Below are 17669 nucleotides of genomic sequence, written 5' to 3'. Positions count from 1 at the left end.
AAAATAAAATAATCTTCGATACATAAAAAATTATATAATTATTGAGCTTGGAACTAAGATGGATATCAAAATCGTCTAAAATCCCTGACGTTCGAAGTTCGAGATAATTACGTTGGTGTTCACCAGACCGTATCTCTCTCGCTCTCTCATTATTAAACTTTTTTTTTCCAGGAATGAAAAAAACAAGATATTTGTCGAGACCGCTGTTTAAAGCTCCTCGCTTCTCTCGTCAGGATAATTGGGTGACCTCGTGTGTGTACCATTTGAGGAGGGTGCGTGTGTGTTCGTATCACGGAGGGAAAGTCCGTGTGTACGTATGGGTTCGTGAGCGCGTGAATGTCTATGCTTGCGTGTTCGTATCAGGGAAAGTGATGTGTGGAAATGATAGATCAAAAGGCGAAGGAGAGGGTTGGACGAAGGTATGAATAAGGAGGAGAGAGGGATAAATAGTTCAATACGAAGTTCAGACAAGTAAATTAAATAATACATAGGGATTAAATAGGGATTAAATTTGATTTAAATGGGATTAAAATGGGGATTAAATAGTACACAAAATTCTACAAAATATGAAACAAACTCTATAAATGCACAGTTTAAACTCCAGGACACTTGACATTCCCGACTCTCTCTCTCACCCCTTTATGCCAGCACCTTCAGGACAGTCTTAAAACAAGTAACTTGTAAAGTAAACAAAATTCTAAGCTCTTACCCCCGCATAATTAATATCCGGACATGTGCCAGGGAAGGAAGTCTTCGGATGAATGCCATTTGAACATTTTCCAAGAGAAATAACAAATATAAATGTACCTCCCTTGACTCCACTGTTTATTCTGTTTCTAAAATATTTTGTATATATTTATAAAATATATTTTATTTGCAAGTTTTATTTAAATATAATTCATTTTCTTCTTTTCTAATTTTATATTATGTGTTAATGGAACTGTTAACTTAATTATTATAAAAGGACAGACCGAAACGTTGTCACTTTAATTAATTTAATTTCATTAAATTGGGTTTCATTCGTGGGTTGGAGTCTTTTCTGCTACGTAAACTACTTCGTTTCTACTACTTTAATTTCTGAAATGATTGATGTATATAATCCTATTTATAGGTCATTCATTCATTACACACAGAAATCACAATAGCGTGATGCATCAAATGAACAAATCCACAAGGCCCGTGAGGATCGATTAAGCTAGCTCAGTCGATTAAGGCGGCGTCTGGGATTCTCTCGGACGTTGATTCGAACCCTCGTCACGGCCCTTGAGGATTTGGTCATTAATTCACTTCTATGAATAACGATTCTTTATAAGATTTAGATAATATTTAAGCTGTGACACTGATTGTTCCTCAGTGTTGCTCACTTGGAGTGTCTGGAGAAACATGTGTAAATGGATTGCATCTGGAGAACAAATTTGAGATATCAATTTATATTAATGTCACTATTAGTGATACCTCGATATTTTCACTATTTACCTCACTTCACTCTAATAGTGATATCTCACTATTTAACTGCTATAAAATAAGAAACACAGAACTCTTAAATCTACTACATGCAAAATCCAATTCAGCTATTACTATATTGAAAAATATTATATCAAGATCGACAAAGACATATATATTTAAAATGGCAGGCAATGATGAGGAATAAAATGTATTAAAATGGAATAAGTCATCGCAATCAAATCCAATATTTTTACGAATTACACATCATAACATATTTTGACAACTTAAATAATACGAATTATGAAGTTTTTTTTAAATCCTTGATCACTCATGGTCTTCATTCATACGATGACGATGAATTTTGAGAATAGGTTTAATATCTCCGGCAACTAAATATATTAAATAACTTTCGTTTCAAAGGCGTTCATTCACTCAGCCAGGATCGATACTGGTGACACGTGTGCCTAGTCAGGCGGAAATAAGTCAACAGGTAGCGTTATATTTTTCTTATTTTCGCCCTTAAATCTCCCCAATACGAGACTTCTCAGGCGTTGTTCCTATCGTTCACACCACCCTACGTCCCGAGTCATAACTAGTGAAAAAGAGACTACTATAATATTATATGTATATATATTACATAATTTTCATGTAATATCTATTTCATGTCTATTTCTCTTGTCATGTCTCTTTCATCTAAAACAGTCCCGCCAATTTAATTCGCGAATTAAACAAATTCCCAACACTGATAACCTGTTTAATCATACAAGTCGTTTGAGGAACGGGGGGAAGTAAGAAGAGAGTTTGTGGAAGTGCCAATAGGAAGCTGAATGGTTCTATTGTGAATGAGTAATGGGATACGGTGGTTTTATACGAGGGTAATGGGATATGCTGTTAGATCAATAGGGTGTGGAATGGGAGATATTACATTTTCTTAGACACTTGAATCCATCCAGGTAATTGGTCTTGTAGAAATCCCAGAGACTCGGCTGAAGAAAGGGGGGAGGGGGCGGATTGAAGTGGGATTCAATCAGCCTATTCAATCCAACCAATTCAAATTCGATTAAGTGGTGTAAATGGAAATTAATTGAACAACATTTAGACGGATCTGCTGAGTGACACAGAAATGGTTAAGCCCTGTCCCTCGACTGAATGGGAGGTGATTTAGACTGGTCAACAGACCGAACTCAACAGCATTCAGACTGGATCTTTGACTGAATTTCCCGGGCATTTAGATGGGTTCTTTGAACTGGTAGTGGTTTAGACGGACTCTCAGTTCTAGATAACATGGCAGTTTCACAGCTTCTCATGGAATTAGGGTAGGAAAGCAAGCGGGTCCGCAGGGATGGAAAAGGCACGTATAGAGGGTTACCCATTGTTCAGACAGACATGTATAAGGATTCCTAGGGCAGGAATTAGCGTGTAGAAGGGCCCCAGAGTTCGAATAGGCATGTAGAAAGGTCCCCACAGTTTGAATAGGCATGAAGAGGCGTCCCTAGGGATGGAATAAGTAAAAGGGTCCATTATGGTAGGAAATTGGCCAAGCATGCAGAAGGTCCGCATGGATGGAATAGGCACGTGAAAGGGTTCCCGTAATTGGAATTGACACTTAGAGGGTCCACATTATTTTAATAGGCATGTATAGGGGCCCAAGGGTTGGAAAAGGCACATAGAAGGGCCTCCGTGGTTGAAATAGGGTCATAAAGGAATAAAAAAATTTGGTAAAATATTTGATAATATAACTGAAATAGCATCTTTATATGCAGTATATACGACATATAATTTGTATTACATGATGGATACCATATATGGCACGATTGCGAGAGAAGGAAATATATAGTAGAGGTCTTCCGTAATATTATTTTAGTAAATGAAATGTGGCAAAGCTGGGCCGTAGACTTATTTACTAAAGTTAATACGTCCGTTAAAAAAAATGTCCACTAGCGAAATATACTGACAGAGATGGGTGTGAAAAATGTTAACGAGGTCATTCTTGCCCGATTCTTTGATACAAGATGAAGTAACACATAATATACAGCTATACATACACAGATCTAAGACGAAGGTCCGATTGAAAGTCACAGCCTTAGATAAACAATTATAACTCCTCTTGCAACTAGGACTCGGGTAACAGGCTGTGACTTAGGATACATATACGGGTATAAGAGTGATAACTAACAGAGGTAATGCATGCGCTGAAGAACCAACTGGTAGGTTGTCATATAAATTTAATAAACAACAAATCATTTTCCAATATTCTCACAATCATGCTTCTGTTTTCATGCTCGTGTGATGCATTTTACTACTTGTTCCAGTCATCACTTTATAATATGGTACTCTACCTTAAAGTTTCATATAAGTTGTCAAATCTTACCTCCTTCAACCACTGAAATAGATACGACATTTATTAGAGATAAGAAAGCCACTCGAGTTAGAACACACAAGTTACACCAAAACATTGAGTACGTTTTCTATCATGCGGTTTATTCTATTAGTTTTCTTTGTCACTGAATGTATTGGGTGACAATAACAAAAGCATTGATTCATTCTTGTTTTTTTATATAAATTGTTAAATACTTAATAGCAAATAATAAAAAAGATAAAAAATTATATATATTTATATATATGTCTTAGAACTTAGAGTAGAGATGGTCAATGAGACGACGCTTGTACAAACAGAGCGAAAGATGACCTATTTGTTATTAGGATAATGCAGGATATACAATTGTGATGTAAATTAATAAAATTAAAATAAGCCGAGACCTATTATGCAATGTTGCTCGGGTGTCCTGGGATTCCTGTGCAACATTGATAATTGTTTTATAAAGAATGCGGCTATCTGCACACGTGTCAAAGCAAATCTTGCAGGTGGAAAAGAAACATGTTTAGTTGTTCCTTGACGGGAGAATCACAACAAACCAATAGTTCCAATATTTACGTATATTGTGTATAGTTCCAAGACTTAATCATGTATTAACAGTGATGCTGTATTACCTGTGTGAGACTATAGATACGGTTGTGGACAGCCATGTATGGTTGTAAACAGCCATACATGGGTTGTAGACAGCCACGTACGGTTAAGCACAGCCACGTACAGAGTTGGCAGCAAACCGTAAAAATTATATCTTGGCAAAATTTCTCAAATAATTTTTGTTTAAACAATATACAAATATTCTTTATCAAGTTAATTCCTCTTAGATCGTATTTATCTATTTTCTCGCCTTCTCCCGCTGACCGAGTATCGATATTCACCGAGTTTTAAGCCCAAACACTTCCGGTGATACGAGTCAATCCAAAATTATGCTTAAAAAGTTATTTCAATGATCCTCGTTTACTGAAGATACGACAAAGATAATGGAACATTAACTAGGGCTATAGAGCAAGTAAACTAAGTCGATTATAAATATAGAAGCATTTATGAAATTTCAACTTGAATTTGTAATTAAAATTTCAATATAATTCTTACTCAATAAAATCTCTTGGCCTAAATTCTAAAAATCTGGATTTCTTTGGATTTCTTTAAAACGCTGGGAAAAAAACTCCATATTCTTAGTTAATGGGTAAAATCCATTCAGATATATGCTTACCTAATTGCGAATATCGGTATTTCAGAGAACACGCTCTCTCCAGCAGCGAAATATCACACACTCTTTACCCGGAAATTGTAAACGTGGTTCAGGCAGTAAGGCGTTGAATAATACAGCACGAGCTGGCTACACGCTCCCCTCCCTGTATCTCTGAGTGTGCGTGTGGCAGGTGAGCGAGTTACCACTCACGTAACTTGGCCTTCACAGCGTCCTCGTAGCCTTGATGTCATCCTACATTCGCTTTACGTGTTCAAAAGTTCTATCCTCACGTCTAAACACCATCATTTCTACTGATAACAAAACAACTAAACTCCTATATCCACTTCCGATGGATTTGCAAGACCAAGAATCGCCATAATATGTTGACCAGACCACACACTAAAAGTTGAAGGGACGACGACGTTTCGGTCCGTCCTGGACCATTCTCAAGTCGATTGTCTCACAATCGACTTGAGAATGGTCCAGGACGGACCGAAACGTCGTTGTCCCTTCAACTTTTAGTGTGTGGTCTGGTCAACATACTTCAGCCACGTTATTGTGACTCATCGCCTGCAATCGCCATAATACCAATTGAGCAGTTTAGAAACGAAAGATTAGTAGAGTTTTAGTGGGGAAAGATGACAGATAAACCTTGAGTTAAGCAACTTACGTGCAAGGCTCTTTCTCCTGAGCTTGGAGACGCGTCTGACGAGGGCCGGGCCCGCGTTCGAGAGCAGTCGGGAGAGTCTGCGGATCGGGTTCTTAGGTTTCTCTTCCTTGTCATCTTCGTTTGCTTCACCTATACCAAGGACAGGGAAGAGGAACGTTATTAGGTTCCTTAGTGTCAGTAAGGTCTTAGTGTATATATAATCATTCTTTTACAAGTTATGAAAGTAATGCAATTAGTCATTTTCATTATTGCTTGGCATGATATGGTCTATCTTAAGCATCTTTTCATTTAAATGGTTCATACTGATATTAAATACAACTGTGGGAATATACAATGATACATTATATATTATACATCTCCATCACAACTTAGAGACTTATGTCCTCTCACCACAGATTCTCTTTGTATTTTCTGATTAACATTAGCAACCCCTTCAGTTCCCTCGCCTGACTGGGTAAACTTAACACTCACCGTCCTTCGGCAGGTGGACCGGCGGGTGCACGGAGCTACGTCGGCGGCCCTTGGAGCCCCTACGGGAGTCTCTGCGTGACACCCGTCTGGAGAGCTGCCGTCGAGGGCCCCCAACGGTACTGTTTCGACGGCCCCGTGACGTCCCTCCCACGGGCCCACCGGATCCGCTGCTCCTCTGACGAACCAGCAGAGGGATCCCGCTGTAAAGAGACAGCCAGTGTCAGGATACGAACTCAAATTGGGAATATGCTGGTGAAATGGAGGTATAGAAAGGCGGTTGTGAAGGGAAAGCGCTAAACCGGAATGGTTTGTGTAGAAGGCGGAATGGATACGGTGACAGGATAGTAGATGGGATAGGTCAGGGTGAAGGAATTGGTGATAAACTTCTTGGACCATCGGGGCTCGAACGCCGGCCTGCAGGAAGAAAAGTCGTTGTTGTTCCAATGTTGATAGAAAATTAATGTAAGAAGAAGAGGGTAAAGTACTAAATAACGAAGCACATTCCTACTGATGAAATAAAGCTCTAAATGATGTGATTAACAATAAAATCAAGTAATATCAGCATAAAGCAGAGTGTTTAAAACATTCCTCATATATAACAACCATGTTTTCCTTACCTAGAACAAATTTATATAATTCATTAAAATCGCAAAAGCATAAAGTGTCGTCTAGGTAACAGGACAATAGGGAGGACTACACCCTCATCTCATCCTTGGCTAATTTAGCTAATCCTCCCCTCCCCCCCCCCCTCACCTAACAACCAACATAAATTTAATATACGATGAAAAATAGCGACTCACAAAAAATTATCGTTTTTTAATTCCACACTTTGAATATGTTTAGTGGTGGTTTGCGTTCGTGTTTTTCCCGATAAAGTTCCGACGATGGATTTTGTACGCTTTGGCAATGTGAAGGAACGGGCTGATCCAGAATAAAAGATTTTCAACATCCATCAGTTTCAGGAGACTATGGAGTTGCGCTCTGGTTGTCGGTCTGGAGTGGCCTCTCCCGGGCCAGATTCACGAAAGCACTTACGCAAGCACTTACGAACCTGTACATCTTACCTCAATCTTTGGCGGCTTGGTTTCCAATTATTAAATAGTTAATGAGCTCCGAAGCACCAGGAGGCTGTTTATAACAATAACAACAGTTGAATGGGAAGTTTTCATGCTTGTAAACTGTTTAATAAATGTAACCAAAGCCGTCAAAGATTGAGGAAAGATGTATACGTTCGTAAGTGCTTTCGTGAATTTGGCCCAACGTAACGCAACGCAACGCAAAGGGCTCAACGTAACATACGAGATGTTGAAACTCTCTTTTCCGGATCAACTTATCACTACCTCATCACTAAATAGTAGAAATTAATAAAGGGATTACAGTGCAAGTGCCACTTACAGTTTTGCAAATATTCCAAGCAATTTTACATGCAAATATATATGCAAACATGATAAATAATAGAGCCTCATGTGGATACCTTTCGTGGCAATAGGCAAGTCAAGCTCCTGTAACCCTCCCGACTTTTATAGCATGAATTCGCCGAAATTCCAATTTTTTCGTTCAATTACTCGATATAATTTTAGCCTCTATACAGACAACATATTTCAAATCTTCCCCAAACAAAAATACAAGTGAAAATGTCTGGACATCTGGAAGGCCGTACAGAAAGCTCTGTTAATAATACAGTGTCAGTTTATTGACAGAGCTGTAATAATACAGCTCTGTCAATAATACAGTTCCAAGCATAATTGGAATGCCTTGCGATGACTACAGTAGAGAGCACGAGGATGGTAATCTGTGTGAAGAGGAGCAGGTGAGCTCAAGCTTAAGAGTTCGTGAGAGGAAGCCGCGGTTCTCAGGTGTACTACATATATTTCTCTCTAACACACAAACACTTATAGACTCTTGAGCTCTTTCTCATCTCCTGTATCTCAGGGAAACTCACCGGGTAGCCACCTTCAGGAAGAGACGACGCAGCGCCTCCTTCATGCTAGTGAGAAGGCCAACAGGAAGACTTCTCCTGCTCCCAGTGGCCCTCACCCTGCTGGTCATTCACTCTCTCCTCTAACCGTGTTCTTCAGCGAGGGGGGAAGGGTGGTTTTTCACGCTTAAGAATATATCCGTTTACATGGCGAGTCTTTTGAGTCTTTTCTGTTCTTTTGTTTGGAGATTTATTTTTATTTCTTCTTTTATAATTTATTTTGTCCTCTTTATAATGAGCTGGAGCTTTGAGAGCATTTCTTCGGTAAAATAAAGCTCGAGCAGATTTAAGAGTTAAGTTTGTGTTAACTTAAGCACGTTAACACAATATGTTAACTTGTGTTAACTTCTAACAATTTATTTCCCTATATCAGTACTACCGAAATTTGCCCATATTTATTATAAATAAAATGTAATCATTGTAATAGTTTGCCCTGGAGATAATCAAGATAATTTAGACACACGGATAGAGCCGCCGAGATGTATATACCCCCGCTATATCAGGTATGTACATAGTATAGATATAATTATGTCAGGTAATATATCTATAGACTTAAGAGAGTCCGTTTGTCTGTATGAGGAAGAATGCTTGGGGCTAGACTTGCCTAACTTTGCAGGGTGAATGGTCTAGGCTCTAGGGGTACAGCACAACCATAGGTTGGTCGTGGTCGGTCCTATATTGTTCTATTAATTAAAAGAGAAGGTCGAGCCTAATATTGACTGTCCCTTCTTCCTACGTGATCGGTGAAAAGTGGTTTGCCGAGTCCCTAGACTGTTAGGAATTTCTGAAAGACAGAGAGAGAGAGAGAGAGAGAGAGAGAGAGAGAGAGAGAGAGAGAGGTTATACAAAATAGAATTGTAAAGGGATACACAAAGGATGAGAGGGGAAATAATTTTTTACAGAGAACAAGGCCATAACAGAAAAAAATAATAAAAGGCAGAGTAAAAAAATCTTTAAACAAGCTAAATAAAAAAAATAAAATAAAAAAAATAGGCAAAACACGAAACTGAAAATATGGTTCCAATAAACAAAAAAAATTATTGATTACAAAATTGGAAATAACAAAACAGCAAGTGAAGTAAAGACGGTGATGGTAGAAGTAGAGGAAATTGAGAATGGGATCCATAGGTACAGAAAGATCAGCCAACAGGGGAAGGAGCTTTGAACCCTTCACCACAAGGGATCCAACCCCCCCCCCCCCCCCCCACCACCCCTCTCCCTGGTCTCATTACTCCCCCCTCCCCCCTCTCCCTGGTCTCATTACCCCCCTCCCTCCTCCCTCTCCCTGGTCTCATTACCCCCCCCCCTCCCCCCTCTCCCTGGTCTCATTACTCCCCTCCCCCCCCCCCACTTCTGTGACGCTCTGCCATACAAACACCCTCACTCACTCTTTGTCAGCTTCCACTTTCCGAGAGATATTTGATCTCTTGAAAAAGTATTCGTAGTTTTTTGTCTTAACTCATTCGCGTCACTATTTTTAACCCATTTAATATTGTTCACCATTAATAACAAATAGATAATCTATCCGTTTATTTTAAGCGTTTTGCATTTAGTTGTATTTTAGTCCTCAGGAGATTCCTACTATACACCTGAAAGTATATAACAAGTTTGAAGTATGTCATTCATAACGCAATAACACGGTCATAATTTGAATAACTCTTGCACTCTAAACATTCTGAAAATAAATGAAACCCCGACAAAATGTTGCGTCCTAAACAGAGCTGACTGGAAGAAAACGGAGCAAATTCCAATACCCATTTTCTCTGCTCTGAAATATAAAAAGGACTCGCATCTCTATTTAGTCATATTTTTCACTCTTACTTTTTGATAGTGAGGGATGTGCTTAATTTAGGCAGATGATGACACTTTAACTTTCTTTTGAAAGTTTTCCTTCTTTCTTATAGTGTCTCGCGAGAGCCGGTCGAGGAGAACAACTTTCTCACATTGATACGTAGAAATAAATACACATAAAACAATGGAAGGGGAGGGAACTATCAGGAGAATGCGTTAAACCATTACGACTATTTAGCAGTTGGAAGGGATCGGAATAAGGGTTTGGGATGGGACGGGGAAGGAATGGTGCCCAACTACTTGGACGGTCGGGGATTGAACGCCGACCTGCACGAAGCTAGACCGTCGGTTTGCTGTTCAGCCCAAGTGGTTAAAAATCTCTTTATGCTTATGCTTATATATATATATATATATATATATATATATATATATATATATATATATATATAATGTCGTACCTAGTAGCCAGAACTCACTTTTTGGCCTACTATTCAAGGCCCGATTTGCCTAATAAGCCAAGTTTTCCTGAATTAATATATTTTTTCTATTTTTTTTCTTATGAAATGATAAAGCTACCCATTTCATTATGTATGAGGTCATTTTTTTTTTATTGGAGTTAAAATTAACGTAGATATATGACCGAACCTAACCAACCCTACCTAACCTAACCTAACCTATCTTTATAGGTTAGGTTTGGTTAGGTAGCCGAAAAAGTTAGGTTAGGTTAGATAGGTTAGGTAGTCGAAAAACAATTAATTCATGAAAACTTGGCTTATTAGGCAAATCAGGCCTTGCATAGTAGGCTGAGAAGTGCGTTCTGGCTATTAGGTACGACATATATATATATATATATATATATATATATATATATATATATATATATATATTTATCAGATAAATATGTAAATAAATCATTTACGACAATTATTTTTACACACCATATTTTCTCGTGACTTATGCAGGATATCTACATCTGTTTATCACCTAATACGACATTAATTTTTTTGTATTATGTTGCAGTAGTTCTAAAACATATGAATGATACACATTTAATTAGGTACGATCTCAAAACTACAAGAAAGTAGGCCTATTTAAAGATAAACCAAGTATTGCATATGTTTTTCCCTGAGGCTTACAAGGATTTAACTCCAAGCACTCTTTTGTGTGTGTGTAGAAATAGTTATATTTCAAACTCGAGACCAACGAAAATAGGTCACTCACTTACCCTTACTCAGACATCTTCAGGAATTAAATATTAGCCATGAGTGGCAGGGAATGGTAGGGTCTACTCTTATGTGCAGATGCGAGACGCTAATATCGTAAAAGAATGAATGAAAATCTAAAACGCTTCAACCCATATTAAAGTTTCATGTACAAGAATAGATCCCTTACATCAAATATCTATATTTGGGTACTTTGTGCCATAATATTCGTAAAGATCTACGTAGCATTCAGAGATAATGTTACGCACAGAAATGGTGTTAATATGTGTTCATGTCATAATAATATTTGACCTGAATAAATTTAGCTTGTTAAGCTTTAAGTTAACCTTTTTAAGTAATCAAGCTGCCTTGCCCGAGGCGTTGGAGGACGCCTTACGATACCCTGAACACGACGACTGACAACTTAAAGTTGTGTCTCTTACCGTAGAGAATTGTCGATATAATTCCTCAGTGTCCGGCGAGCACGACTGGTCACGAAACGACACTTTCACTTACAACCATTTCACTGTTATGATTTCTGCTTCTCTCTGCCTGAACCTCGACGCCTTAGAATCAAGTCATATTGCCAGCATGAGACGCGAGTCGAGCAACTCTGAAACCTCGACTCCAATGTTTACACGCTATCGCGTCTGCTGTAACGAGATCGTTAAAGCCATTATGGTATGATATATTTTAAATAATTTTTACTGTATGTCTTTATTTCTAAGAGAAAATCTGATATGGATTTATACAAATCGCTGAGTTTTTATTGTTATTTATTTGTATTTTCCTTCGTTGTCATAGGTTTTCATATTATTCATCACAAGTAAATTTGTTTGTGATTTATGCGCGCGCACACACACACACACTTGCTAGGCGAGTACACACATGCACACATGATGTGTACGTGCGCGGACAGTGCTTAGGCAACCCGTCCTCAGACAGCCCGTCCTCGCGTTGCAACCCGTCCTCACACTAGGCTGTTTAAAGCAGCGGCCGTCCTCCCCAGACGCATTCATCAATTGTAACATACTGTGCATTAAAAATTGGTTTGTTCTCATATATAATTTAATATTCTTATACATAAAAGTTGTATGTATAGTTTGGCGGAGGTTAGGTTAGGTGTTTAGGTTCTGTTGGTAATTATTTGTATTTGAAGTACGTGGGTGAAGCATTTATAGAAATGTGGTTCGAACAGAGGACGTGAGCGAAGCACTTGTTCGGGAAGTATTCGGACGTCATCAGTTGTGAATCGTGTGTAAACCGCTTTTCATTCATAAACAGGGGGGTTTGGCAGCTAGATTAAAGAGCTTGGATCTTTGTAAGCAAGGACGGGTTGCGCATTCACAGATCCAAAGCTCGTTAATCCAGCCGCCAAACCCCATGTTTATGAATGAAAAGTAATTTACACACGACTCACAACCGCAACCCGTCCTCGACTCAAGTCCATTACATCCAGCGGTCGACCCCACAGACGTATTCACATATTTTAACATGCTGTTCATCCAAAACGGGAATGTTCTCAAATATAAATTAATATTATAATTATTAGCATATTGTGCATATATAGGCATAGGTTAAGTTAGGTTAGGTTAGTTGTTTAGGTCCTGTTGGCGATTATTTGTATTTGTATTACGTGAGTGAAGCCTTTATAGCTTTGTGGTTCGAATAAAATTTGTAAGTGAAGCACTTGTTCTGGAAGTGTTCGAATGTAATCAGTTGTGAGTCGTGTGTAACCCGTTTTTCATTCTTAAACAGGGGGTTTGGCGGGTGCATGGAATCACTTTGGGGTCTTTGTTTGGAGGACGGGCTGCTGTAATGTGAGGACGGGTTGACTCGGGAGTTGCAGTTCACAAACCCAAATTCGATTCCCGGTCGAGGCAGAACCAAACGGCCCCGAGTTTCTTTCACCTGATGTCTCTTTTTTCCTAGCTGTAAATAGATTCCTGGGAGCTAGACCGCTGTTACGGCCTGCATCCTAGGGATGTGAGTGCGAGAAATATATGTAGCAGATATGATAGAGAAAAATAGGTCGACAGTCAATACATTAGACAATCGACGGTTAGAAAGGTGGGGTCCAAGAGCTACCAGCACATCAACACCTGTAGTACCTACTAAGGTTTACACTGGAACCACAAGTGTCAGTACATCAATATCTAGGTCGCCCAAACCCTACCTGAGGTTAGATGTATATCTTCGCTTTACGCAATGTGTCTGAATACATCAACTCATCCTCCTGTTTACATAGGAACGAAATGGGGGGTAAAAAAATGAGAAGTGGTGATTGATAAGCGGGATAGAAATAGAGAGGAGAAATGGATAGTGCAAGTGGATTAGAAAGTGAAAGAGTGGGTCAGGGGGGGTGAGGTGACAGGAAAATTCAATAATACAAAATTTGAGGATGTGGTTGGGTTGAAGAATTGGCAAATGGAATTGATTGAGAGAGAAGTAGAGAAGTAGGTGGTCGGGAATGAGGTGTGTGGAGTGGAGGCTGGTTAAAAATTGATAAAAGTCCTTGGCATTTCTCCAGAGCAAAAGTTTATAGTCTGACCTATGTGAGGCTTGAAATATTGCGCGTCCAACACACTACGTTGGGTCGCTGAAAGGGTGGGGGTGGGGGGAGGGGGTTCCTGGTTTGGTCGTGTTCACATATTGTTCAAGGGGTTCAGTTAGGAGAGTTCAAGTGAACAATATGGCGGATTATCTCAACGAACATTGGGAGTGGGATTATCTTAAACATTCTGGGGGCATCTTGCGATTTTTAATGACTCAGGTCGTCCCAGTGGACAAAACTTGCTTGAAATACGGTAAATTATCGTGGAATTAACGATAAATAAACGCAGAATCTATATTCTAACGTTAAATCAACGTAAAAAAATTACCTTTATTTACATTAATCAATGAAGAATCAACTTTATTAACGTTAAATCAACGAAAAGAACCAATGTTATTAACGTTGATTCAATGTTTTTAAAGAACGTCGTTTTCCCAGATTTACCCAAGGGGAGACGCAGGGGTGACTGCCCTAACTCCCCTCCTGACGAAGGTCACGTCCCTCTGGCCGGAGAAGTGAAGTTGTGTCCTACATACTCATTGAACGACAGCTGTCAGACACCTGTCGTTTGACCTGCAAACTTCATTTGTTTTTTAATATATTTTCTCTTTCATTTTAAGCCTCAAAAGTCATATGTTTGTCATGGGGCTGCAATACGCAATGTTTGTTGCGTATTTCAGCATCATTTTGTTACGTATTTTCTTCCTATCGAAGAAAATTACAGGGAAATAAATAACTGATTTTTTTTTACGTGTGAACTTAGACTTTGAAAATTTTCTTACAATCTGTCTAAATCTAAATTGTAAATCCAGTGTTTGTCTCCAAACTATGTTGTTTTTAGATTTAGCTACTCATAACGCAGTGTCCATGTAGCACGGGCTACAGTGAGCCCGGCTTTGTAAATACAAGACTTAATCACCTGACTGATGAATGACAGCTTCTAGGGATAATATTCATCAATTAAGTTTCCACTTACGAGATCTGTATATCTTTCACCCGGTCCCATTTAGACAGATATCACATCAGGAACATCTTCTCACCCGTGTAAACAGCTATCGCCCAAGCATTACCATCGCTGGCTATCCAACCACCACAGTCACAAAATCTTTGTAGTTTTATGCTCTCAGCTATAACACGAATGCAGTTTTTGTAAAGTTAATCATATACTTTTTCATTTTCTTTTTGTATAAAAACTCTCTTCTCTAATCTGTCTGCTGCAATTTTTCAGGCTTAGTGACGTTTTATATATATATATATATATATATATATATATATATATATATATATATATATATATATATATATATATATATATATACATATATTATTTTTATTCAGTGTTACTGGACACTAAATTAAAAATTATGGCTCCAAGACGATGATAATTACGACTCTTTTTGTCCAAATTCGTGAGTATTTTCACTCTGCTTGAACGATCAGAACACTTTTACGACAGGTGCCGCCACGCTGGTATTGACGGGAAGAACGAAACGGTATACTAAGGTGCCTGAGGAAGCTGGGAAGAGACGGTAGGAGCAGAGGGAGAAGAGGAGGAGGAATGGGTCTCCTGAAGAAGAGGTGTCACCTGAAGGAGAGGCAAAGGTGTATTGGATGTGGCGGTGGAAGAGAGAGCTGAATTTAGAGGAGGAAGAGGGGAAGGCAGAGGAGCCAGAGTTAGTGGAGTGAAGGAGGAGGAAGAGGAAGAGGAAGAGGAAGAGGAGGAGGCGAGAGGAGGAGAAGGCGACTGGTAGTATAGAGGAGGTAGAACAGTTGAAAGGGGTAGATGGGTCGTGGGATGAGGAGGCTGCGTGGCTGGGTGATGCTGGTATGTGGGAGGGGGCAGAGAGGCGATTGAAGAGTTTGAGATGGAACGGCTGGGATGGGGACGTGTGTGGGTGGTTGGGGAAAGCGTCCGTATGGTGGAGGCGGCGGGGAGGAGTGACTGGGAGGACAGCGATTCGCTTGGACGTCGGGCCGAAGTACTGGGGTGTAAAGGAGAGTGAGAGAGACTACGGTGGAAGCTGGGGAGACGGGGCGAAGAGGTAGTCGAGGCCTGGGGAGTGGACGTTGCTTGGGGAGGATGACCAACTTGCGGGGTGAGAAAAGATGGGGAGTGAGGATTCGCCGGACGCGGACAAGGCGGCAAAGAGTGCTTCCGTGAAGGATGCATCAGTGGCCAAGGAGGCTGGGAAGGATGTAGAGACTGGAGAGGATGTAGAGACTGGGAAGAAACAGGAGGTATGCGATGGATCAGGATGAAGGATCAGCACACACTGGCAGAGATCGCTCGATTACATTCTGCTTCGTGACATTTATTCCAGAGTGAGGGAGGGAGGGAGGGAGGGTATATGTGTGTGAGAGAGAAGTAGGGAGTGAGGGAGGGTGTGAGGGAGGCAGAGAAGCGATTGAGGAAGGGTATACAGTAAACAAATTATGTATATCCAGTTACCAGTGGATATACATAATTATATTATGTATATAATTATACAGAATTATACACTGGCATATGTCTGTTGTATGCAGGACTTAGTGCTATTATTATAATAATTATTATTATTATTTATTGTGTCAATTAGCCCTTTTATAGAGCTAAATCTTTTCCATTGTAACTGCAATCATTGTAAATGACAATGACTCTACACTGAATCAAGGTAGACGATATGATGTTTGGATTATACAATGAATATGAATAATGAGTATAAATATTTATGTGTGAGTGAGTGTGTGTGTGTGTGTGTGTGTGTGTGTGTGTGTGTGTGTGTGTGTGTGTGTGTGTGTGTGTGTGTGTGTGTGTGTGTGAGTTTTTATTCACCAATTTGTGCCTGCAGAAACGAACTTCAGCTCCTGGACTAGCTATCTCCTGGCTCTCTAATCAGGAGATTAGAAACTTTATCTATCTCTATATAATTGACTCGTCAATTATTTATCCGTCATATCTACCTCAGAAGGAGTATATATATATATATGTGTGTGTGAAGTTCACAATGACAACGTCCTCATATAATTAATTACATTTTCCTACCGCTGTTAAGCTCAAAGAAAACTGTTTTAACATCTCTTTGGCACAACTGTTTTTTCAAGCTTCCATTCAAGCTGTCTTGTGTGTGTACTAACCTATATATATACTACTATATATAGGTATATACAGGCGTAGGTATACTACGCCTGCAGGATTGAGGTTAAATGTCTGCGTTTGTTTGTGCACTCAACCATGTATGTGCCTCTAGATTCTTCTATGTATATCCGCCCAAAAGTATTCATAGATACATATATGTGTAAACTACTATGTTGGCTTATAGATGAATGTAAATTCCCAGCTTGTGTGAGAAAATTGGGAGACGCTGTAATAGAAGAAAACGGAGATTTATTTTCTCTTTTTCAGGGAGAACAACTTTAATTACATGGAACTGGTACTTTCATGACATTGAATAAATGCGAAGGAATTTTTATCCCGAGAAATAACTGAAAGCTATACCGAAGTTTGTTAAGACGATTAGAGAGAGAGAGAGAGAGAGAGAGAGAGAGAGACTGACAGAAGAAGAGATAGACAAATACGACAAATTATTTAATTCACCTCACGTACTGATAGACAAATGAGAGTATGATTGATCATCTCAAGAGAAGTCAAACAGACAGACGCCTTTACATCAATCAATTCCGGAAATATTAAGACCTCGAGCTGACCTCAAGGTGAAGTTCAACTTCTGGGTGTAGGTCGACCTCTGGGAAAAGATCAACATCTAAGTACATCATTGTCGCAAAGACAAACTCGACAAGGCCAATTAACCCAACGTCCTCAGAGTGCATCATTGTAAATTGTAAATAAAACCTCCTGGACTCACAATCCTGTGACCCGAGTCCAATCCACGAGTCAGGACGGAAACATATACACGTTTCCTTACACCTGATGCTTTGATATGCACCATGTAGCAAAAAAGCAAAAACAGGTACCATGGTACCATGGACACTTCCATAGTACCATTGTACCATGCAA

General features: G+C 39.4%; 1 protein-coding gene across 3 annotated transcripts in view; it reads right to left on the bottom strand.

The window, feature by feature from the left end:
• LOC123752992 (A-type potassium channel modulatory protein KCNIP1) overlaps positions 1-17669 on the bottom strand; it is a 293403-nt gene that overhangs the window by 191476 nt on the left and 84258 nt on the right. For all 3 annotated transcript variants that reach the window (XM_069306913.1, XM_069306904.1, XM_069306918.1), the window contains 2 exons: positions 6151-6350; positions 5680-5808 (listed from right to left, as the gene is read on the bottom strand). In XM_069306913.1, coding sequence (XP_069163014.1) covers positions 5680-5808; positions 6151-6350 — 329 coding nt within the window. The remainder of the gene's footprint in view (positions 1-5679; positions 5809-6150; positions 6351-17669) is intronic.

The sequence above is a fragment of the Procambarus clarkii genome, chromosome 6 (genome assembly GCF_040958095.1).
Source record: "Procambarus clarkii isolate CNS0578487 chromosome 6, FALCON_Pclarkii_2.0, whole genome shotgun sequence".
Lineage (NCBI taxonomy): Eukaryota > Metazoa > Arthropoda > Malacostraca > Decapoda > Cambaridae > Procambarus > Procambarus clarkii.
Note: the sequence above shows the minus strand (reverse complement) of the source record. Positions and strands in the feature narration are given on the sequence as shown.